The following is a 24126-nucleotide window of genomic DNA, read 5'->3' as shown; positions in this document are numbered from 1 at the left end:
TTTGATTGAAATTAGATTGTATTCTGACTTCAGCTTTGTGAAACTGTACTGCATAAAACACCTGCATGAAACAAAAACAGCAGATGGGCTGAATGAGAACGCAAACTCAAGTACCAAGGAACCAAGGATATGACAGTAACCGGAGACGTTCCCTTTCGAGCATTTACGAGACAATAGCCCTAGTCGTATGGGCTCTGATGTTGAGAGGGCATTCCTGGCACTGGCTCGCATAAGCCGACATGATAGTGTCCAATATCCAGTGAGAAAACCTCAGAAGCCAGAAATACCCTGGGGTTTAAGTGACCCCAATAACCTGATATTTAGCCGCTAAAATGTTAATTTTGCCGGCTGAATCCCACCAAAAACATGTATATTTAACCACACCGGAATGTGACTTTTACCGGGGGATCCCCCTTAAAACATATTTGGGCTAGTTTTGAGAAGCAATTGGGAGGGTTTTGTTGTGAAAACCTGGCAACCCTGGTGGAGCTTCGAGAGCTCATGCTCGCGGGCGTAACGTAGCAGTGTAATGGTTTAACTGGTGCTGACCGTGTTACTGACCTCACATTGCTTCAAAATGCAGTTTTTAACTAACACATTCCTATTCATGATCATTCTGGTAGCACATGAAGTCAGCATAAGTGAAAACGGACAGAGACAATGGTAGCTTTTGCAACATTAGCCTTAGAGCCGAAAAGCTTTTTTGTAAAACAAAAAGTGACGAGTGATACTTACTTTGTCTGGAGTCTGGATGTTTGCGCACAAAGCGTTGGTATCGATCCCTCTTTCGGAAGCAATCTTTGCAAAACTCCAGCGCAGAAGAACAGTAATGATGGACCGCTGCTTCTCACTCAGGGCTGTGTATATGCTAATAGGACAGAGAGCGTCACAAATGGACTGGACTTTCACAGACTATGTCATCATAGTAGTGAGAAACCTGGAACTGCTCGTGTGGAGAGACTGTTTATAAGTTATTGCGATTATAAAACAATGAGTAGGTAAAATTTGACCATTATAGGCTGGTTGTTTTCACACACTGCGGCCAGACAACTGTGTTCAAACACCTTAGAAAAGTGTTTTTTGCATTCTATGGCACCTTAGAAGAGAATGCGAGAGTTAGACGAATTGTTTTATTTTGTTATTGTAGTATCTCCTTTTAGCAGTGGAGACATAAGTTAACAGTTAATTTATGATGCTGTCTACGTTGATTAGGCAAGTTGTACCGGTATGACTTTTTTTATTTTATTTTTTAAGTCATACCGGTTGCGTAATTGAAACTGTACCTGTACCTATGTCTGTCTCTTAGAAGTGTGTCACTTATGGTGCGTCCAGGTGGCTAAACGCTTTAGTCTGGCCCTCAGTTAAGCAGTGTGTGTGTGTGTGTGTGTGTGTGTGTGTGTGCCAGCATGGCCATCTGTGTGCCAGTGGGGGCGCTGGAAGGACTCTGCTTTCCACAATGCTGGCATGCGCATCACCAGTGGTTACGCATACATTGCAGAGTACTATACTACCTTACTGTCCTGCACTATCAGAAAAAAAGGTACAAAAGCTGTTTGTGGGGAGGGGGGTGTCCTTTTAAAAGGTACACCTTTGCAACTTATTTGCCATTAAAGGGTGCATAATCGTACCTTAAAGGCAAATATTAGTACCTGAATGGTACACATTTGTTCCTTTTGAAAAGACATCACCCCCCACCCCAGTGACAGCTTTAGTACCTTTTTTCTGAGAGTATGATTATAGCAGTGATATTTTAGTATTTTTTATATGATATTTATTAATATTTGCAATATTTATACATTTTTATGTTTTTTTGTGTATTCTTTTTTATATTTATATTTAGCTTTAATTTACTTTTATTTCATTTTTACTGAAACTTTATTTCAGTTAGAAAGCAAGGCAATATTTCTGTTTTTTTTAATCTAATATCTAAAATCTATTTCATTAATTATTTCAGTAAAAAAAAAAAAAAAAAAAAAAAAAAAAAAATATATATATATATATATATATGTATATATATATATTGCTAACAGTAAAACATCATTATAGTGGAATTTTAATATAAACTACTATTTAGCTACTTTTGCTTTTATAGATTTTTTAAAAGCATTGTTATAATTTATAGTAACTTCTCAGCAACCACCTGAACACCAGTGTTATTTTAGTATCATTATAGTTTTTATTAACATTCTGTATGTGTTTTGACTTTAATTTTATTTATTCTGTTGCATGTGTTTGTCATTTTTATAATTTTAAGTGAATCTGTATAGTTTTTACACAAATTTAAATTTCCATTTTAGTTTTAATAAAAGTTATGAAAACTAAATGAAACTTAGTAATGTTGACTTTGTAACTTAATATATTTAAGTTTTTATTTTATTTATATTGCCTTACATCAAATCACCTTTGGACAGATAAGCAGCACTCACATTTTCTAGAGGAAAGGAAAATACTGAAATGCAGACGTCTTTATTTTTTTGTTCTTCCCATCCTGTGGCAGTTGTAAGGACATTACCCGGTGTGTGCGAGAGTGTGTGTGTGTGTGTGTGTGTGTTTGTGTTCATGTTTCTCTCCTGCTCATTGCCCACAGGTTCAGGAAAGCTGTTTATATGTGTGTTTGGAAGTGATTTTACTATACAGTGATGTTCTCTTGGCACTACACTCTCCACCTCTTTAGCATTTTTCAACACTCCTTTTACAAAAAATACCATGTGTGTGTGTGTGTGTGTGTGTGTGAAGCGTCTATGTGTATTCAAAGGTTCTTGCTCACTAATGACTGTTTAAAGTTGTCCCTGCAGCTCCTAGGTAATTACTGAACAGACTTTTGCTGAGACAAATGGTCTGGGGATCCAACGCAATACAGAGAGAGAGAGAGAAAGAGAAGGGGGAAGGAAGGATAGAGGAGAAGAGTCCATGTGTGATTTCTCATTTAGGTGAGCCTGTCAACTTGGAGTGTGTTACGTAACACTAGTGTGCACTTGGAAAACACTTCTTCTGTGAAAAGCACTGTGGGCCATTTGTGTTTCCTTAGGTTAAAGCAGTTCGGCTGAAATGTATAATGTTTATTGCCACATGACCTCATTACAATTCATGTTGACATCTAGTTATGAGCTCAGAAATGTTATTGCATGTTATTTTTCAGTTGTATCCAATTTTGTATACAATATATATATAATTATTTTTTTTCCAAATAATGTGTGAATTTTATCCACTTAGATTTCAGAGTCTTATTGATCCTTTGCATGAGACACATTTGGACATACAGTATATAGTTTGTGAAAGGTTCATACTTACTGAAAAAGTGAAACAACCGTGTAATTCACTTAACGTGCATCTTTTCAGTATATTGGTCTAATAATAAGGATTATTATAATAATACAGATTTCTGTTTAAAACCTGTTTTGTTCATGTTGTCTAAAAGCAAGAAACAGTTTTGTTTAAATATTATTGTGTCTCAACACCAAGTGTTTGTGTTGACCACACTCAATTTATTGATTTCAGAAATTTTTTGTGGTTTTATAAACTTTTTTTCTGGTGTTTTTATAAACAGAATAATTATGCAAATTTTGATGCATAATAAAATATTGATTTAGTACATGTTTTTTATAATGATCGTGTTAGTTTGTGTTAAGAGTTTTTGTCTTTAAGAAATCTTTTTTATTAATATTAAATCAAAACGTAAGGTTTGAGCCGAACCATAAATGAACTGCTTCAGTGTACTGTAAGTGAGATAAAAGCGTTTATTACGTTTGAAATATGGATATTTTTCCTTACAAAAATACCTAGTTTTGCTACAGGGGGCCTTTATTCATACCATGGAGCCTGTGCAGTATGTTTTATTATGAATGTGCGTGCTTTATTTGACGAATTGTTGACTTCATCTGCAACACCCGCTGACTGCAATGAATAGAGCTCGGAATAGCCAGGACTATTTTTAATATAACTCTGACTGGATTCATTTTAAAGAAGAAAGACATATACAGGATGCTTCAAGGGTAGGTAAAAAAACAGTCTAATTTTCATTTTTGGGTGAACTAACCCTAAAAGCAATATGTATGTTATAAGGGGAGGTGGTTGAAAGCAGGTGATTATCGTAGCTCTTATTTCCTAAAGGACATGTCTGTTGTGGGCTGGATAATTGAGTGCTCTCTCCTCAGAAGTGAGGTTATAGCCGAGCTTCAGTAGATCTGGCTGCAGATGTGCCATCTCAGCACTCTCTCTCTGCAAATGAACCGGAAATACACAGCCAAGTATTGCTGAGTATTTTACAGAAATGCTACAGAGACAGTAATAAAGAACTGCAGGGATGCTGGATTTTGTAGGCCTGGAAATGAGTTAGCATTTCTGGTTCCATCGTCGTGAAGTCAGTGGGTTTTTCAAATATATTTTTTGGTTATATGTTTGAAAGAAGACTGAAAGAGTTGTCAGATGCTTAATGGAGGTGACACCATGCGACTTCATTTATAGCCAATGTTTATCCTTTTACTTCTGGTGATTTTATTTACAGCAAGCTTCAAATTCATAAAAGTTGTGTTCGTTTTTTGAGATTAAAATGGTGATGTTTTAATTGTTCATTGTAATTGTTGTAAGACATAAACCAAATATTTCCAACTCTAAAGTTCAACTGGATGTGCCGTGAAAGAAACTACTATATATCTAAAATGCCGACAGCCTCCCTTCAGAACAGAAGTTTATTCAAGTGTACTATAGGAAAGTATACTTTTTATCTACAGTACTTCTCAGAAATCTTCTTTATGTACTTCTCAAAAATATACTTAATATTACATTTAGCTATACTAGACTATTTATTTGCGCTAAACTTGTGCTCCAGGAATGCATGTTTTTATTTTATTACAAAAACAAAAGCGAAGAAGAAACCAAAACAACAAAACAATACTTAATAAAATAAACTTAAAGTATACTTAAAAAATAAAATACTTGACTTACAAGTACTAGTTCACTGATATATGTACAGTATAGCCTACTTACTACATAAAGTATACTTGCAATATACTTGAGTATACTTAAAATAAACTGGAAGTAGACCACTTTTTGATAAGCGCTTCTAAACGCGCGTCAGAACGCATCGTTAAACATAAGCGTCAAATCCCCCAAATCCCGTCTTTAGTCACATCGCCAGACATGCAACCGCATTCATAATAACAGACTCCCTACAAACTCGACTGAGCGCTTCAAGTAGCTCATTTTGATTTTACCGCTACGCGTCTGTAACGCGATCCTCTCTTTGTTGCTTCATTAACTTTCCTACACGCGCCTCGAGGTCCTCGCGTTGTTTTATCCCGTATAGCTATAGTCATGCGTGCATATTTCGCCAGCGTCCGCGTCACAGTTACAGCACGCGCGTCTCTCCTCCTCCGCTGCTCCGCGCCGCGCCTCTCCTGCCCCCGCGCGCTCTCGGTCTGAACGCTCGTCGGTGTCCAGCGCTCGGGCAGCATGTTTGTGTCCGTGTGGTACGCCAAGAAAATGGGACGGCGTTTTATCAACAACGTCCGGAAAGCAAAAAAGCAACGCCACCGGATCATGGTAGGAAATGACGCCTTTCTGAATATTCTGTCATTTAGGTTAAAATGCTGTTCATCCGTGTGTGCACGTGACTTCGTTTGGAAACAATCCTATAGGCTACTGTATAAACTGATTCCTATTTAAGATTGTAGTATATGTAGACAAGTCTTGGAACAGTATAGGGTGTTCATTAGAACTATGCATTCTAAATAATGCCTTTCCTCAGAATGGTTAAAGGAAATCACAGGGAGCTTTTAGAATCATGAACTCTCCTTTTTGATCTTCTACAGGGGCATTTTTGTTTCCTTGTGGGAATCCTAATAGTGCTACTGGGAACCATGTGTTCTAAAACACCTCCTTTTTGACGTGTGTGTGTATGTATATATATATATATATATATATATATATATATATATATATATATATATATATATATATATATATAATGGAGATTTGAGGAAAGGCACTAATCAGAAGCATGCATAGACTGGTCTCCGTTCACAGCAGACGGATGGTGCTCATAGGCGCCTAGTGCGTCAGAAGTTGCAAAATGTGAAAAGTTAAAATTAGGGTGTCTGTGTGTGAGACAAATGACCCAGTAGCTTAAATAATAAATGACATCATTAATGAAACTGAAGGGATTAAATAAAAGGTTAAAAATGGGGCACCTGGACTTTGTGGGTGTTTTAGGAATACAGGCAGATTGTTTCCATTTTTTCTGTGAAAGATTGAAAGGATGCACAGACTATATCATTATAACAAATCTTGTGCTACTCTGACAGTGGAGGATGAAGAGAGACAAACACAATAATAACCACCAAGAACAGATTGCTTGTGTGTTCCTGCCCTGGAGTGAGTGAGTGAGGGGGTAAGTGAGTGAGGGGGTAAGAGAGTGAGTGATGCGGTAAGTGAGTGAGTGAGTGAGTGAGTGAGTGGATGAGTGAGGGGGTGAGTGAGTGAGGTGGTAAGTGAGTGAGTGAGGGGGTGAGTGAGTGAGTAAGTGAGGGGGTAAGAGAGTGAGTGAGTGAGGGGGTGAGTGAGTGAGTAAGTGAGTGAGTGAGGGGGTAAGAGAGTGAGTGAGTGAGGGGGTGAGTGAGTGAGTGAGTGAGTGAGGGGGTAAGAGAGTGAGTGAGTGAGGGGGTGAGTGAGTGAGTGAGTGAGTGAGGGGGTAAGAGAGTGAGTGAGTGGGTAAGTGAGTGAGTGAGTGAGTGAGTGAGTGAGTGAGTGAGGGGGTGAGTGAGTGAGTGAGTGAGGGGGTGAGTGAGTGAGTGAGGGGGTGAGTGAGTGAAGGGGTAAGTGAGTGAGTGAGTGAGTGAGGGGGCGAGTGAGTGAGTGAGTGAGCGGGTAAGAGAGTGAGGGAGTGAGGGGGTGAGTGAGTGAGTGAGTGAGTGAGTGAGTGAGTGAGTGAGGGGGTAAGAGAGTGAGTGAGTGGGTAAGTGAGTGAGTGAGTGAGTGAGGGGGTGAGTGAGTGAGGGGGTAAGTGAGTGAGTGAGTGAGTGAGTGAATGAGTGAGTGAGTGAGTGAGGGGGTGAGTGAGTGAAGGGGTAAGTGAGTGAGTAAGTGAGTGAAGGGGTAAGTGAGTGAGTAAGTGAGTGAGTGAGGTGGTGAGTGAGTGAGTGAGTGAGTGAGGGGGTAAGAGAGTGAGGGAGTGAGGGGGTAAGTGAGTGAGTGAGTGGGGGGGTGAGTGAGTAAGTGAGGGGGTAAGAGAGTTAGTGAGTGAGTGAGTGGGTAAGTGAGTGAGTAAGTGAGGGGGTAAGAGAGTGAGTGAGTGAGGGGGTAAGTGAGTGAGTGAGTGAGTGAGTGAGTGAGGGGGTAAGAGAGTGAGGGAGTGAGTGAGGGGGTAAGAGAGTGAGGGGGTAAGTGAGTGAGTGAGTGGGGGGGTGAGTGAGTAAGTGAGGGGGTAAGAGAGTTAGTGAGTGAGTGAGTGGGTGGGTAAGTGAGTGAGTGAGTGAGTGAGGGGGTAAGAGAGTGAGTGAGTGAGTGAGTGAGTAAGGGGGTTAGTGAGTGAGTGAGTGAGTGGGTAAGTGAGTGAGTGAGTGACGGGGTGAGTGAGTGAAGGGGTAAGTGAGTGAGTGAGTGAGTGAGTGAGGGGGTGAGTGAGTGAGTGAGTGAGTGAGGGGGTAAGAGAGTGAGGGAGTGAGGGGGTAAGTGAGTGAGTGAGTGGGGGGGTGAGTAAGTGAGGGGGTAAGAGAGTTAGTGAGTGAGTGAGTGAGTGAGTGAGTGGGTAAGTGAGTGAGTGAGTGAGTGAGGGGATAAGAGAGTGAGTGAGTGAGGGGGTAAGTGAGTGAGTGAGTGAGGGGGTAAGTGAGTGAGTGAGTGAGTGGGTAAGTGAGTGAGTGAGGGGGTAAGAGAGTGAGTGAGTGAGGGGGTGAGTGAGTGAATTAGTGAGGGGGTAAGTGAGTGAGTGAGTGAGTGAGGGGGTGAGTGAGTAAGTGAGGGGGTAAGAGAGTGAGTGAGTGAGGGGGTAAGTGAGTGAGTGAGTGAGTGAGTGAGGGGGTAAGAGAGTGAGGGAGTGAGTGAGGGGGTAAGAGAGTGAGGGGGTAAGTGAGTGAGTGAGTGGGGGGGTGAGTGAGTAAGTGAGGGGGTAAGAGAGTTAGTGAGTGAGTGAGTGGGTGGGTAAGTGAGTGAGTGAGTGAGTGAGTGAGTGAGGGGGTAAGAGAGTGAGTGAGTGAGTGAGTGAGTAAGGGGGTTAGTGAGTGAGTGAGTGAGTGGGTAAGTGAGTGAGTGAGTGACGGGGTGAGTGAGTGAAGGGGTAAGTGAGTGAGTGAGTGAGTGAGTGAGGGGGTGAGTGAGTGAGTGAGTGAGTGAGGGGGTAAGAGAGTGAGGGAGTGAGGGGGTAAGTGAGTGAGTGAGTGGGGGGGTGAGTAAGTGAGGGGGTAAGAGAGTTAGTGAGTGAGTGAGTGAGTGAGTGAGTGAGTGGGTAAGTGAGTGAGTGAGTGAGTGAGGGGATAAGAGAGTGAGTGAGTGAGGGGGTAAGTGAGTGAGTGAGTGAGGGGGTAAGTGAGTGAGTGAGTGAGTGGGTAAGTGAGTGAGTGAGGGGGTAAGAGAGTGAGTGAGTGAGGGGGTGAGTGAGTGAATTAGTGAGGGGGAGGGGGTAAGTGAGTGAGTGAGTGAGTGAGGGGGTGAGTGAGTGAGTGAGTGAGTGAGTGGGTGAGTGAGTGAGGGGGTAAGAGAGTGAGTGAGTGAGTGAGTGAGTGAGAGGGTGAGTGAGTGGGTAAGTGAGTGAGGGGGTGAGTGAGTGAATGAGGGGATGAGTGAGTGAGTGAGTGAGTGAGTGAGTGAGTGAGTGAGTGAGTGAGGGAGGGGGTGAGTGAGTGAGGGGGTAAGTGAGTGAGTGAGTGGGTGAGTGAGTGAGTGAGGGGGTGAGTGAGTGAGGGGGTAAGTGAGTGAGTGAGTGAGTGGGTGAGTGAGGGGGTGAGTGGGTGAGTGAGTGAGTGAGGGGATGAGTGAGTGAGTGAGGGAAGGGGTGAGTGAGTGAGGGGGTAAGTGAGTGAGTGAGGGAGGGGGTAAGTGAGTGAGTGAGGGTGTAAGTGAATGAGTGAGTGAGTGAAGGGGTAAGTGAGTGAATGAGTGAGGGGGTGAGTGAGGGGATGAGTGAGTGAGTTAGTGAGGGGGTGAGTGAGTGAGTGAGTGAGGGGATGAGTGAGTGAGTGAGGGAGTGAGGGAGGAGTGAGTGAGTGAGTGAGTGAGGGGATGAGTTAGTGAGTGAGTTAGGGGGTGAGTGAGGGGATGAGTGAGTTAGTGAGTGAGTGAGTGAGTGAGTGAGTGAGAGCGTGAGTGAGTGAGTTAGGGGGTGAGTGAGTAAGTGAGTGAGGGAGTGAGTGAATGAGGGGGTGAGTGAGTGAGTGGATGAGTGAGTGAGTGCGTGAGGGGGTGAGTGAGTGAGTGAGTGAGTGAGTGATTGAGTGAGTGAGTGAGTGAGTGAGTGAGTGAGTGAGTGAGTGAGTGAGGGGGTGAGTGACGGGGTGAGCGAGTGAGTGAGGGGGTAAGTGAGTGAGTGAGTGAGGGGGTAAGTGGGTGAATGAGTGAGTGAGGTGGTGAGTGAGTGAGTGAGGGGATGAGAGGGGGTGAGTGAGTGAGTGAGTGAGTGAGTGAGTGAGGGTGTGAGTGAATGAGTGAGTAAGGGCTGAGTGAGAAGAGTGAGTGAGTGAGTGAGTCAGGGGGTGAGTGAGTGAGTGAGGGAGGGAGTAAGTGAGTGAGTGAGTGAGGGGGTGAGAGGGTGAATGAGTGAGTGAATGAGTGAGTGAGGGGGTGAGTGAGTGAGGGAGGGAGTAAGTGAGTGAGTGAGTGAGGGGATGAGTGGGTGAATGAGTGAGTGAGTGAGTGAGTGAGTGAGTGAGTGAGTGAGTGAGTGAGGGAGTAAGTGAGTGAGTGAGTGAGGGGGTGAGTGGGTGAATGAGTGAGTGAATGAGTGAGTGAGTGAGGGAGGGAGGGAGGGAGGGAGTAAGTGAGTGAGTGAGTGAGTGAGGGGGTGAGTGGGTGAATGAGTGAGTGAATGAGTGAGTGAGGGGGTGAGTGAATGAGTGAGTGAGGCGGTGAGTGAGGGGATGAGAGGTGGTGAGTGAGTGAGTGGGGGGGGGGTGAGTGAGTAAGGGTGTGAGTGAGTGAGTGAGGTGTGAGTGAGACCACAAGCCAAACGAAACCATGAACTGTAAGTAATTAAATTTACATTTCTAGTCTACACAAATACTGTAAGAAGGCTGCAGAGAAGTTTTTTTATATATATATATAGAACTGAGACAAACATCAGGTATAGTGCAAAGAAATAGAAAGTTTAGAGAGAGAGAAACTAAATTCAGGATGCTTTGGTGTTAAACACTTTGACTAACATTATATGTGAATTCCAGGAAGAATTCCATGCATATAGCCCCTTTTTAAATTAAATTAATTGCATAGATTGCAGGTTTACTTTAGACTTTAAATTTCAATTTAAAGGAATAGTTCATCCAAAAATTAAAATTTGCTGAAAATGTCCTCACTTTCAGAACATCCATGATATAGATGAGTTTGTTTTCTTCATTTTGACTGGCTCTTGAATCCTTGCTGTTATTACTTGGTAAAGCGCTAGTTGTATTGAAAACATTCAATAAATAACGTGATTGTGGTTATATCGAGTGCTTTTCTGATTGTTTTCATTTCAGTGGCAGTTTCAGGTGCTTGTGCGAGGTGTGGGAGGGGATTTCGTTAATTTTTTCCCCATACACACACACACACACACACACACACACACACACACACACACACACACACACACACACAGACACTCGCACAAAGAGTAGGAGTTTATATAAGTAGATTTAGTTGAAATGCGTGTGTGCTGTTTCTGCCCACTGCTGTGTAGCAGCACCCTCAGGTTTGCATGCGTTGCCAGTTTTAATTCCAAAACAAGCTCGTCATTCAGAAGAACTACAACACAGCCAATATTCATGCACAAGCACAGCTCGATAATGTCATGGTCTCAGGTCTGAGGGTTTTTGTAGTATCCTTGAAGATGCCAGTGTATTTCTCAATGCCAGTGTATTACTGTGTGTGTTATAAGTTGCATTTGTGGCAACACAATTTGTGTATGTGTCCTGTTTTTTTGTTTTTGATTTGACGAGCAAATATAAAGAGCAGGCTTTTAGACTGATTATATTTTAATTAATTTTGTGCATCCCATTTTATGGATTAGTTGCTCTCTGACTTTGGATTAATTTGTTGAATAGATGTTTATTGAATGTGAATGTTAATCATTAACTATTCCTGTAAATTGTGCTTAAATCTGAAAGTAATTTTTCTAGACAGTGTATTGTTTTATGAAGTGTTTCTCCTTTCCAAGCTTTATGTGCATATAGACAAGTGAACCATTCAGAGCTTGATTTCATCATAAAGTGTAATCTAAATCATTTGAACATCCCAACCAGCTGGACATGCATCCTATTTACAATTAAATGACATTTATGATAGTTAAAAATATGAAATAAATTTATTTAACTCAAGAGTGCTTTTTTGACCTACTGAAGTAGGACCGAAGTACATCTTTATATGTAAGTTTTATAATTGATTTGAAATATACAGTAAGGGTACTGAAAGATGTACTGACAAGCTTTTGTGGTAAACTAAAAACACACTATAATGTCAATTCTATTGAAACTTGTATGTCATGTATTTAATTTCGAATTACACCTTTGCAATGAAGTTGCAATTCAGTACATGTAAAATATAACTTAAAATTGAATATTGAATAACACTATGTAATGAATAAAACCTTCATATTCATCCGGAAGAAGGAGGCGGGAACCGGCAGACAATCACAATAAAACTTTAATAATCCAAATAAACACAAAACAGCGCACCAGCCCCTCACGGATGACTGGTGCGCTCAAATAAAAACCAAAACACAACTAAAAGCCCAGGCCTGGTCCTCTCTCGTCCTTCACTGTCGTTGCTCCAGTTTTATATCCTTCCATCTCCTACGTGGGACTCGAGACCGGCAGTGGGCCGCAGGTGCCACTGATTTCCCAATCATTGCCGGCCTCCCTCCTTGTTCCCACGTCCCTCGGCCCTGCCCCACTCGCCACACACTACAAATGCACATTCAGTACAATTAAGCTTGTTTCTTTTTTCAGAAGGGAAGACGTAATTTAATGTTTTAACACTGTCAGAAGTGCCTTTTCCATTACCAGCTAAATACACAGACCATAACATGTGAGTAAAAGCATGCTAACATGCTGCCACAGTTTTATCTGCGTGCTATAGTGTAAATGTGGAACTAGCTGGATGTTGCCCATTTTGGGATGAGAGAAGGACAGCTCCATGGTGACCAGCTCCCCCTCACTGGGAAAAGTACAATGTGCTTGTTGAGCGAGAGATGATTGATGGCATATATTAAAGGGAGAGAGAGAGAGAGAGAGAGAGAGAGTGGGAGGAAGTGTTGATACATAGAAAAAAGATGAGGGAAGATGTGCGTTGTTGAGAAAGACTGAGCCAGTGAAGAAGCGTAAGCTTAACAGAAATGCATGCGAGGAAAGACCCTGCTGATTGTTTTATAATGACCAGTTCCAGTGATGCATAGACGGTACTTTTAAACTAGGATTGGGCTTTGGATGCTTCAAATGAAAAAAAAAATACACCACAAATGCACTATAAAATGATCAGAAAACTCATATAGTGTTATTATTTATTTTCTTTTATTAAAAATGTGATTGCATTGGGTGAGGAACACAACCAAATTCTAGTTTTTATTAAGCGTCACATGACGACGATGGTTAGGATTAGGTTTAAGGTTTAAGTTAAGTAAACAAGTTAGTGCATTTGATTCCAAAGAAAACAAATGTTTGTCTTAGTATTCTTTCATCTATATATTTATATATATATATAACCCAGTCAACCACCTGTCCAGACCACTTTTCATAATCAGAGTCCCGATATAAATGATCCTGTGCCATTTTACTCTCAAACATGTCACATTAGGAAAGTACAATGAATCGCAGACACTAGTTAAAGTGGGTATGTGCTACTGCGTAGTGTGTATTTGCATTATACATTATAAAAAACGCTGTCTGTTTCTGACAGGAGCTTCACCTTACCATGACCACCCAACTGAAATAATGTTTTTGACAGCAAACGTACACTCCACAAACACATTATTTCTGACGGTGGATAATGTAAATGCTATATGTTGTATCGTACACTCACATTGATGTTCCACCCACCTTCATCCTTCGCTTCCTCTGTTATGCAATGACTCCTGGTTAATTCAAGCTCTCTCTCCTGTCAGGTTCCTTTGCATTTTATCCACATTCAGCATTCTTCCTTCCCTGCTGGTCACATCTCACTTCACTGAGCCTCTCTAACTAGCTCATTTCCCTTTCTTACTGAAGGTTCTGCATGGGTTCCCGTCCCTATAGACTGTGAGGTCGTGCCATTATATTTGTATTTAATGAGCAGGTTGTTTTATACCTTACCTGGTTGAATCAAAGCATAGCAGCTGTAATAGATGCTGGATTCATGTCACGACAGAATGATCATATTTAACATGCAGGACACTAAAGAATGTGAACAGCACAAATAGGATGCTCTAGATGTCTGGACTTTTTGTGTTGGCAGCTGAAGAAATCAAGCAAGTTGGTCATAATATAGTGTAAGTGTCAGAGAGGTACTTACAGAACACTGTTTGGAATACGAAAATACTGCATTTCCTTAATCTCCATGAGAATCAGGGTTCTTCGAGTTTTTGATCAGTGATTTTACAGGACTTTTCTTTGTACTTCTTTCTTTCCTTCCTTACAATTGCATCCATCTATCCATTAATCCATCCATCCACCCTCCACGTTCACAGGAGGAACGTTTGTGTTTGTTTGTGTTTAATTGGAACTCACAATTTCTCCATGCATCCATCCATCTTCCAAACCACTTGTCCCATGGCTCGTGGGAGGAACGTCCGTGTGTTTTGTTTGTTTGTTTATTTATTTATTTGTTCATTCATTCATGGACTCACTCACTCACTCACTCACTTTTTCAGATCTGGAAATCAACATTTAAAACCTTCCTTGACCAGGGGAGCCCTGTCTCACTTGTGTCGCGTGTCTGTTGTTTGCTCTGTTCTTCATTGTAAGACATCTGAGATGAAGCTGCTGCAGATGAGCTGTTATACGTCAGCGAGCTGTGTGACGAGCTCAGTCCGTCTGTGAGTGTAGGAGGACCTGGTTACAATGCAAACGTATTCATCACACACACCAAGAGAGTGAAACTTTTAAAGTCTTCTCGTGATTTACTAACACGCTGCCTGCAGTAACAGCTCATATGTTTACAACTAATGATTATGATAATGATAACCTGGCAGTATGATGACTGAGAAACCAATGTCTTTATTAATGGCTACAAAGCAGAAGCTGTTTTCAACGGAGGAGACATTTCACATGACAAACTAACAACTGTGTATGAAGCTGACTTTGGCACTTAACTTGAGTAAACCTCGTACCCTCAAATTCTGCTCTTTGAAAGTGCTAAATGGTTTAATTGTTATTTCTTTATTTCTTTTTTTGACTTTAGATTAGAGAACACACATTCACTATTATCTAAGAGATTTCTCTCAATAAACTGTTAAAAATCTTAAACTCTCAGCACAAAAAGGTACAAAGCTGTCACTGGAGTGTCTCTTAAGGTACAAAAGCTAGAAGATATTACACCTAAAGTGTAGATATTAGTACTTTTTGAAAGGGTTCTGCCCCAGTGACAGCTTTGTACATTTTTTCCAGAGAGACTTTTACAGTAGTTTGAGAAATATATTTTGGAAATGAATTAGATTGAATAATATCAGTTTGAGTTTTAAACTGCCTTTTTAAGTTTATTAAAGTGAATGAAGAATGATAAGACATTTATGATTGAAAAATAGCATTTCGTACCAACTCTTCAGCTTTGAACATGGGTTATCTTAGAGCCAGAACTGTTCATTTTACGAAGGCCATTTGAGACATTTTCAAACACTATAGTGTGGCAAGGCAACATCATTTCCAAAACAGTTTTCTCTAGATACCCTGACAGCCAGACTGTCCCTAAAGCCAAAGCACAAGTGAGATTATAAGAGTTAAATGGCAGACGAGGCTGGTGTGAAACCAAGGGGCTGCTAAGACCTTTACTGGATGAATCCCCCACTGGACTGGAGGACAAATCACTCAAGCAGAACAAAGTAAGATTATGCAACTGTTCCCATATAAAAAGTTTAGTGTAACATAAAAGTATGGCATGAACTTTTTTATGTAAACAGTTTGATTTGAACTTTTCATATTTATTAGTGGTTTAATGAAGTGATGTTTTAAAATTCTGGTTTGGGTGGCTGACAGCGCATATTATTTATTTCATACATGTATAATATTTCTATTATAATAGTGCATAGAAAAATAGAGAAAGGACAGGAAATGATGAGAGAATTTCAGGTCTGGATCAGGAAGTGCTCATTTATTGCAAATGCTTTCATATACCATGCTATTCATGTTGCACACCATTAGTTCTCAGTACTTTCAGTGCAGTAGAATATTGATGTTTTTTACATTTAAGTATAGTTTTGGTATTAGGTGGTATGGCAAAAATATCACAAATTATTTTTTTCAGGTGAAGATAAAAAACTTTGTTGTTATTTTATCTTTGTTTTTAAAAAATAAGAACAAAGATACACATTACAAATACACATAATATAAAAATAAGACAAACAATGCTTTAATTATCAGTGACTGTAGGTGTATTTAAAAGTAGCATTCAAGAAATTGAATGAACAAATACAAAAATAAAACACTATACACTTCACTGTATAAATTATACATTTAAAGCAACTGTATTTGTTCTTCACTCAAGAGCAGTAAGGGATTTTTCTCTGTTTTGTTGTTTTATTGACATTAAAGGGATAGTTCACCCAATAATTTACATTCTGTCTTCATTTACTCGCTCTCAAGTTGTTTAAAACCTGAATGGGTTTCTTTCTTCTGTTAAATACAAAAGTTGTTTTAAATAATGTGGGAACTGAACAGTTGCTGGTCTCCAGTGTCTTCCATAGTATTTTTTTTTCTCCCTTCTATCAAAGTCAATGGGGACCAACTACTTTTTGGTTACCCACATTCTTCAAAATATCTTCTTTTGTGAAGCAAAAAAAATAAAAAGAAAGAAAACAAATAAAATAAACAGATTTAAAATTTTGGGGTGAGCTATGTTTTTAAAGAAAAGTGGCAACATGTTTAGTACTATTAGTCTGCTTGTCACTTTAAGAGCTGCACGCTTTATTTCTCTCACAACTGTTTACTTTCACTTTAGATAGAACCAACTGTTTATGTGTAAACCTTGTGTGTTTTTGACAGTGTTAGCGCAATTGGATGTGAAAGATAACTTGGTCCAGTTATCGGGTGCTGTTTGACAGGATAATTAGTGTGCTTCAGTTGTACACGCTCAGAAAAGTCTCATTTCAGAACAGCACGCAAATTAAATGTTTAACCGGCAATGCTTTAAAGCACATGCAAATAATGTACTTTTGTGACTGTGAAGTGCAGTGTCTCATGATGAAGGTGCCAGAACTGACAGAATGTGCTCTGTAGCACCATACCACGATATTACTTCAAAAGCAGATCGTAGAGACATATTAATCATCCACAATCAAACATCGTGATATCGCACACCCTTAACTATGTTATGAAAGATATATCAGAATGATTTGAATTGCTACCGTACTTTATGCAATATGTGCGTAAAATCTCCATAAATTGGTTCTCTTACGAGAGCTCTCTCGTACTGCGTCTTAGCTAAGACGCTACGGGAAAAGTCTCTTTTCACGAAATACTGAAGCAAAAAATTATCCTTAATTTGTATTTTTGTAAAGCGCATTTGCAGCAGTACACAGCCATAGGCGAGACGGCTCGTTCGCTCATTGGCTTGTTCTGCGGCAACTGCACAGCCTATCGAGCGCGGGCTGATGCAACATCAGACCAATAAGGGCGCTTCGCGCCCTTCTTGCCACTTCCCGCCGAAACGGGTGTGGCCCAACCTATAAAAGGAGCTCGAAAAGGCTGACTCACCTGATTTTTCATCTCTTCAGCGAAGCTCACGCATCGCTGGATCACGGAGGAAGCAAGCGCCGTCTGAGAAAGCACATCAGCAGGACGAGCCATTCTGAAGCTGCTGGCATCGCCGCCTTCCATTGCCGTTCCTGCTGCGCTATCCGGCGCCTATATCCTTTCAATCCTGTTATATACAAGCTGTTCTTTATGTGTGTGTGTGTGTTCGCCCTGCGACACACACTCGTAAAAGAGCTCGCGTCTTTTTTAAGATGCCTTCCTGCGGCTCGTCAGAGCCCCACTCAGCGAGGGAGACCGGTACGTCATCTGTGTCTCCTGCCTGGGTGAAGATCATGCAGTGCTCGCTCGCTGACGGCGGATGCCCCCACTGCGAGCTGTTGCCATGGTGACTCTGAGGACTCGCCTGGCCTTTTTCTCTGAGCCTGCATTCTCCGCTGCGCTGAGGCGCCGTAAAAGCATCGCTTCCAGCGGATTCCGGAACCGTCTTCAGCTCAACCGAGCTCGCCGGTTCGCCCTGCTTCACCGGCCCCCCCTGCGTCGCTTCCCGGTGGGCAGCGCCCGCTGTTTGCCGGTGCGTCGTCCGAGGAAGTCGATCTCAGGGCCGCGTCGGGGGAAGAGGACACGCGCTCTCTGCTAGCTTCGGGCAGTGAGGGCTGGGCGAGCTCCGAGGATCTCGCGCCTTCTGCTCAGAAGCCCAGCAGACGAGCTGACATCGAGAAGGAGCCGGGGCGAATGATCGTGTTGGCCGCGATGAGCCTCGGCCGCGAGTGGTTTGCACCAGCGCCCCCCCCTCTCGTTCCCGGCTGGATGGTATTTCCTTTTCGGATGAGCGTACTTCTCAAAGCCCGCCTCATTTCTTCCTGAGCTTCACGAAGAGGTGGCGAAGGCTTGGAACGCTCCATATTCAGCACGAACTCGTTCGTCTGTCTCACTAGCATTCTCCACACTGATGATGCTAAAAACAGGAACTACCACTCACTTCCGCCGGTGGAACAGGCGATAGCGACGCACCTTTGTCCGCCCTCTGCTGGACGGCGGCAAAAGCGGTGTTGCCATCTAAAGCCTCCTGTGTGACGCTGCGTCGGCGCTACTAACGATGGCTGCTTCATCGAAGCGCAGGTGTACGAGTTCCGCTGTGGCTGAGCTCTCACCCAAGCGCGCCGCTGTTTCAGTTCCAGGAATTGTGACTGTCTCAGCGTTTTCTGCAATGCGCAAGCCTGCACAGTTGCCCGCTTGCCTGCACACAAAAGCCGTTATCACAACAGCTTCAGCAACGCAGCTCGAGACCCCCGTTCTCGCTCTACTGGCCGTCGCCCCGCGCCGCGGGGACCGCGGCAGAGGATTACGGTGAGGCCGGGAGCCCCGAAGCCATCCTGGGAAAGCCATCTACGCATGCTGCATGACGCTGCGTCGGCACTACACACGATGGCTGCTTCATCGAAGCGCCGGTGTACGAGTTCCGCTGCGGCCGGGCTCTCACCTAAGCGCGCCGCTGTTTCAGTTTCCAGAGATTGTGACTGTTTCAGCGTTGTTTGCAATGCGCAAGCCTGTACGGTTGCCCGCTTGCCTGCACACGAAAACCGTTATCACGGCTACCCAGATATTTCCCGAAAAAGGTGTAATTTCTGGTGTCCCGGCCACGGCCGATGGTGCTATAAATGAAGTGACGATGCCCACTGCTCAGTGCCCATCTCCGCATATAAGCACAACCCTTCACACAGGGCTCGCGCCTATAAAAGCGACTCAAGTCGATCACGCGCACTACATAGTAGACGTGCCCACTCCTCAGTGCCCACAATCACTATGTCACACGCGTCATGTGGTTTCTGTAAAAACGAAACCCGTGCACGTTCGTCCGGCCACGGCCGATGGTGCTATAAATGTAGTGACGATGCCCACTCCTCAGTGCCCATCTCCACATGTAAGCACAGCCCTGCACACAGGGCCTGCGCCCATAATGTCGACTCAAGTCGGTCGCGCACACTGCATAGTAAACGTGCCCACCCCTCAGTGCCCACTATTACTATGTCACACGCGTCATGTGGTTTCTGTAAAAACGAAACCCGTGCGTGCTCGTCCGGCCACGGCCGATGGTGCTATAAATGCAGTGACGATGCCCACTACCCAGTGCCCATCTCCACATATAAGCACAGCCCTGCACACAGGGCTAGCGCACATAAGATCGACACAGATCGGTCGAGCGCGCCGCATAGTAAACGTGCCCACTTCCCAGTGCCCACATACACTATGTCACATACGGCGCGGGGCTTCTGTAAAAACGAGGCCCGTGCACGTACATTCTGCACAGGCAGACAGCGAGTTTAAAGTGGTAAAAGTGCACACATGCAGCCCACGGTTACTCGCAGATATATCGAGTCCCACGGGACCCGCTCAGCCTCCCTCCAGTCGGTTAAGCGCCGGAACGGGGTCGAGGAAGAGCGATCTGCCCGCTGTGATCAACGCGCTCCCCGCCTCAGATGCGCAGCACACTCGAGCGCCGCCGTTGCCCAGTCAACAGAGCGCGTTTCGCATCCAGCCCTTAGCCATTCATGCAAATGCATGGTCAGTGCTTCCAGGGGTTTCGGATTGGGTGCTAGGCATTATAAAGAGAGGCTACACGCTACAGTTTTCTCGACGCCCACCGTGCTTTTCAGCGCGCGTCGAAACTACGGTCAAAACAGAAGTAGCACACATACTTCGGGCCGAAATATCAAAACTGTTGAGCAAAGGGGCTGTAGAGCCTGTGTCTCAAAGCGAGGGGGGGCTGTACAGCAGATACTTTCTGGTGCCCAAGAGAGACGGGGGTCTCCGGCCCATACTGGATCTAAGACAGCTGAACAGGCATTGATGAAACGCAGTTTCAAAATGCTCACGACCAGGAAGCTCCTCGCGCAGATTCGCAGAGGGGACTGGTTCATGTCAATAGATCTGAAGGACGCGTATTTTCAAATACAGATAGCGTCAAACCACAGGCGATATTTGAGATTCGCCTTCGAGGGCCAGGCATACCAGTTTGCAGTCCTGCCATTCGGCTTGTCCGTAGCTCCTCGTACGTTTACGAGGTGCATGGCTGCAGCGCTCGCTCCTCTTAGACTCAGAGGCACACGAGTGCTGAATTATTTGGACGACTGGCTGGTTCTGGCCCGATCATGAGCGGAGCTCATGGACCACAGAGCCGTTTTACTCGATCACCTCGAGAAGCTCGGCCTCAGTGTCAATTGGGTGAAGAGTTCGCTGAACCCCAGTCAGACGATCCTGTTTCTGGGTATAGTTCTGAACTCGTGTTCCATGACGGCGCGGCTGTCACCACAGCGCGCGATGGGCATTCAGCGTGCAGCGAGTTCTTTCCGCTGTGGCGCGACTGTGTCGCTCAAACACTGTCAAAAGATGCTGGGTTTCATGGCCTCAGCATCTCCGGTTCTGCGGCTGGGCCTGCTCCGCATGCGCCCCCTGCAGTTCTGGCTGAAGGCTCGGGTGCCGCGCAGAGCGTGGGCGTCTGGCCGGCTGCATTTCAAGGTCGATCAGAGCTGTGTTGCGGCTCTAGCACCTTGGACAGCGAACGGCTGGTACCGATCAAGTGTAAGCCTGGGGACTTCCCCGAGTGTGAAAATGGTGTCGACGGACGCCTCCACTTCGGGATGGGGAGCGCTGCTCGAAGGCAGACCGTCCTTTGGCCTATGGTCAGAATGGGAAAAGCTCCATCATATCAACTGCCTGGAAATGCTGGCAGTGGAGAACGCGCTGACGCGCTTTTGTCCCCATATCAAGGATCACCACGTCATAGTCCGTTCGGACAACATGTCCGTGGTGTCCTACATAAATCGCCAGGTCGGTCTCGGGTCCCGAAACCTGTGCAGGCTGACGGAACGCCTCCTGATTTGGGCTCAGCGCAACGTGTGCTCGCTGAGAGCAGTGCATGTGCCTGGACTGCAGAATCTGGGTCCAGACAGGCTGTCCAGAGGCAATGTTCCTACGGGCGAATGGTCTCTACACCCGCAAACAGTCCGGCTGTTGTGGCAGAGATTTGGCATGGCGGAGGTGGACCTCTTTGCGTCCCACGAAGACGCTCACTGCCCCGCGTTCTTTTCCAAGAACGAAAGCGCGCTGTCACGGAGATGGCCGTGCTGCCCGCTTTATGCGTTCCCTCCCGTCTCCCTCCTTCCGCAGGTGATAGAACGGGTGAGAGAAACGAGATGTTCAATACTGCTTGTAGCACCTCTTTGGAAGAACCAACCATGGTTCCCAGATTTGATGCAGTTAGCAGATGTCGCCCCGTGGCCGGTACCATTGAGGAGAGACCTCCTCTCGCAGGCCAGGGGCTCGATTTGGCACCCTCAACCGGAGTTGTGGTCCCTCTATGTATGGGCACTCAATGGTTACCCGCTGATCTCGCAGTGAGAGTGCTAAATACCATCACTCAGGCTAGAGCTCCGTCGACACGACGTCTGTATGCCTCGAAGTGGTCGGTGTTCTCCAGCTGGTGCACAGCTCGAGGTTATTCACCCCTTAGTTGTGAGGTGACGGAGGTCCTCTCCTTCCTTCAGGAGCTGTTGGATAAGGGCAGAGCCCCATCCACGCTCAAAGTTTATGTGGCTGCCATCGCGGCGTTTTCTGAAACGGCGTCCGGTCAGTCAATAGGAAGGAATGATTTAGTCATCCGGTTCCTCAGAGGAGCTAGGAGGCTGAATCCTCCCAGACCTCCGTCAGTCCCTATGTGGGACCTCGCGGCGGTTTTGGAGGCCTTGAAAGGTCCCCCTTTCAAGCCTATCCAATCAATTAGCCTTCAGCATCTGTCGTTCAAGACAGTATTCTTGTTGGCTCTCGCTTCTGTGAAGTGTGTGGGTGATTTGCACGCGCTCTCGGTGAGCCAGTCGTGCTTGGAGTTTGGGCCCAATGACTCAAGAGTCATACTCAAACCTAGGCACGGTTATGTGCCGAAATCCCTCAACACACCGTTTCGGGCTCAGGTTATTGCCCTGTCTGCCCTGCCGGTGTCAGGGGAGGATGGAGACTCGAGTCTTCTTTGCCCTGTCAGGGTTTTAAGAGCTTATGTGTCTCGCTCTGCTGCCTTTCGGCAGACGGAGCAGCTATTTGTCTCGTTCGGTGGGCGTTCCAAGGGAATGGCTGTTTCGAGACAGACTCTATCCAGATGGATAGTTGATGCCATAGCGTTAGCTTACGCTTCCAGGGGCCTTCAGTGCCCGTTGGGCGTCAGAGCACACTCCACAAGAGGCATCGCCTCGTCGTGGGCGTGGTCTACTGGGATCTCCTTGCAGGATATATGTATGGCGGCAGGTTGGGCCTCGCCGTCTACATTTATCAGGTTCTATAACCTGGAGGTTCCCGCCTTGCAAGCCAGGCTGCTGTCGGTATAGGCGAATCAGGGCCCTGAGGGGAATTCTGAGTTCACGAGCGCTATGCGCTGCCGACTGTTATATGGGCAGTATTGCGTAAGACCCGCATTGCCACATTGGTCAGGCCTTGCCTCGGCTGTGTGACGTCATATTGCCGCATCTACGGATGCTGCTAGATATGGGACGGAGGGCTTTTTCCCTTTTCTGTCCTGGACTCTCTGTGAGTCCCTCAGGTGACTGTGCACTGTAAATCCTGGGCGTTGCTTCAGGTTTATTGGTGTGTGATCCCTGCGCGCACGGCGTTTTACACTGGGTTCCCGTAGCGTCTTAGCTAAGACGCAGTACGAGAGAGCTCTCGTAAGAGAACGTACTCGGTTACTAAACGTAACCTCGGTTCTCTCTAGAAGAGCGAACGAGTACTGCGTTCTCTGCCGTGCGCACGATTCACTCTGGTTCGCTTCGGCGATGAAATAAATCAGGTGAGTCAGCCTTTTCGAGCTCCTTTTATAGGTTGGGCCACACCCGTTTCGGCGGGAAGTGGCAAGAAGGGCGCGAAGCGCCCTTATTGGTCTGATGTTGCATCAGCCCGCGCTCGATAGGCTGTGCAGTTGCCGCAGAACAAGCCAATGAGCGAACGAGCCGTCTCGCCTATGGCTGTGTACTGCTGCAAATGCGCTTTACAAAAATACAAATTAAGGATAATTTTTTGCTTCAGTATTTCGTGAAAAGAGACTTTTCCCGTAGCGTCTTAGCTAAGACGCAGTACTCGTTCGCTCTTCTAGAGAGAACCGAGGTTACGTTTAGTAACCGAGTACGTTTTCCCATTCTATACATTGCATCTAATTAGAATATTGATGTGTTCTTGGTCAAATCATAATGAAAAATAATGAAGTCTTAAAATAAAAAAAATCACTCTTATTTTACAGATTCTTCTTTGAATTGAGATAGTTTACTTGAATTTTATGATTTTTTGTTTGGCAGCCGCTACTGCCAGTTATTTGAAAATGTTTTGGTTAATGATTATTTTTTGTTGTTGCTGTTTGTTTTTTCAGTGTAAAACTGTTATTTTATGGATTTTTTGCTAGATTATTACTGACACATTCAATAAAGTGAAATCAGTGTCTTATGAAGTGTGCCTGCTTGGTACACTCTTCTCTGGTGATTTGATCATAAAGCATTTGTTGCGCTTTGGATGCTTCTTAACTAGCTTAATCAGCATGATTTTCACATTCAAGGAGCTTCATCATTCCATGGTAATCCAGGCTGAGCTGGTCTTCAGCTGGTTTCTTTGGGGGTTTCTCTGTTTTCTTGGTGTAGCTGTTTTTGTTACTCTCCGCTTTTTTTAGGTGTGTAATCTACACTGTAAATATTTATCATAGACCTTGTTTTACTCAAAAATAAAAAATAAAAACATTATAAAAGCTAATGTTTTGACATCACTGCTGCAGCAATCTATAGGTATTTTATATGCAAATAATATATATTTTTTATTATTGATCATATTTGAGGCGCACAACACTGTTTAGAATCAGGTTTGTGTTGAAGAGCCACTAACATTTTAAAATATATGCAAACATATTATTGTATTTTTATGCTTTTGTAGAGTCAAAATCTTACATACAGCAGCTTTTAATTGGGGGGAGTCGTGGCCTAATGGTTAGAGAGTCGGACTCCCAATCGAAAGGTTGTGAGTTCGAGTCCTGGGCTGGCAG

The 24126-nt window shown here is 44.3% G+C and overlaps 1 protein-coding gene across 4 annotated transcripts in view; it reads left to right on the top strand.

Moving 5' to 3' along the window:
* LOC132132229 (disks large homolog 4-like) overlaps positions 1–24126 on the top strand; it is a 138581-nt gene that overhangs the window by 75804 nt on the left and 38651 nt on the right. The window contains exon 1 of one of the 4 annotated variants that reach the window (XM_059544595.1): positions 5401–5541. The exons of the other annotated variants lie outside the window; for them this stretch is intronic. Coding sequence (XP_059400578.1) covers positions 5452–5541 — 90 coding nt within the window. The 5' untranslated portion in view covers positions 5401–5451. Of the gene's footprint in view, positions 1–5400; positions 5542–24126 lie in introns of those variants that run through there. 4 annotated transcript variants of the gene reach the window in all.

This window comes from Carassius carassius, chromosome 4 (genome assembly GCF_963082965.1).
Source record: "Carassius carassius chromosome 4, fCarCar2.1, whole genome shotgun sequence".
NCBI lineage: Eukaryota > Metazoa > Chordata > Actinopteri > Cypriniformes > Cyprinidae > Carassius > Carassius carassius.
Note: the sequence above shows the minus strand (reverse complement) of the source record. Positions and strands in the feature narration are given on the sequence as shown.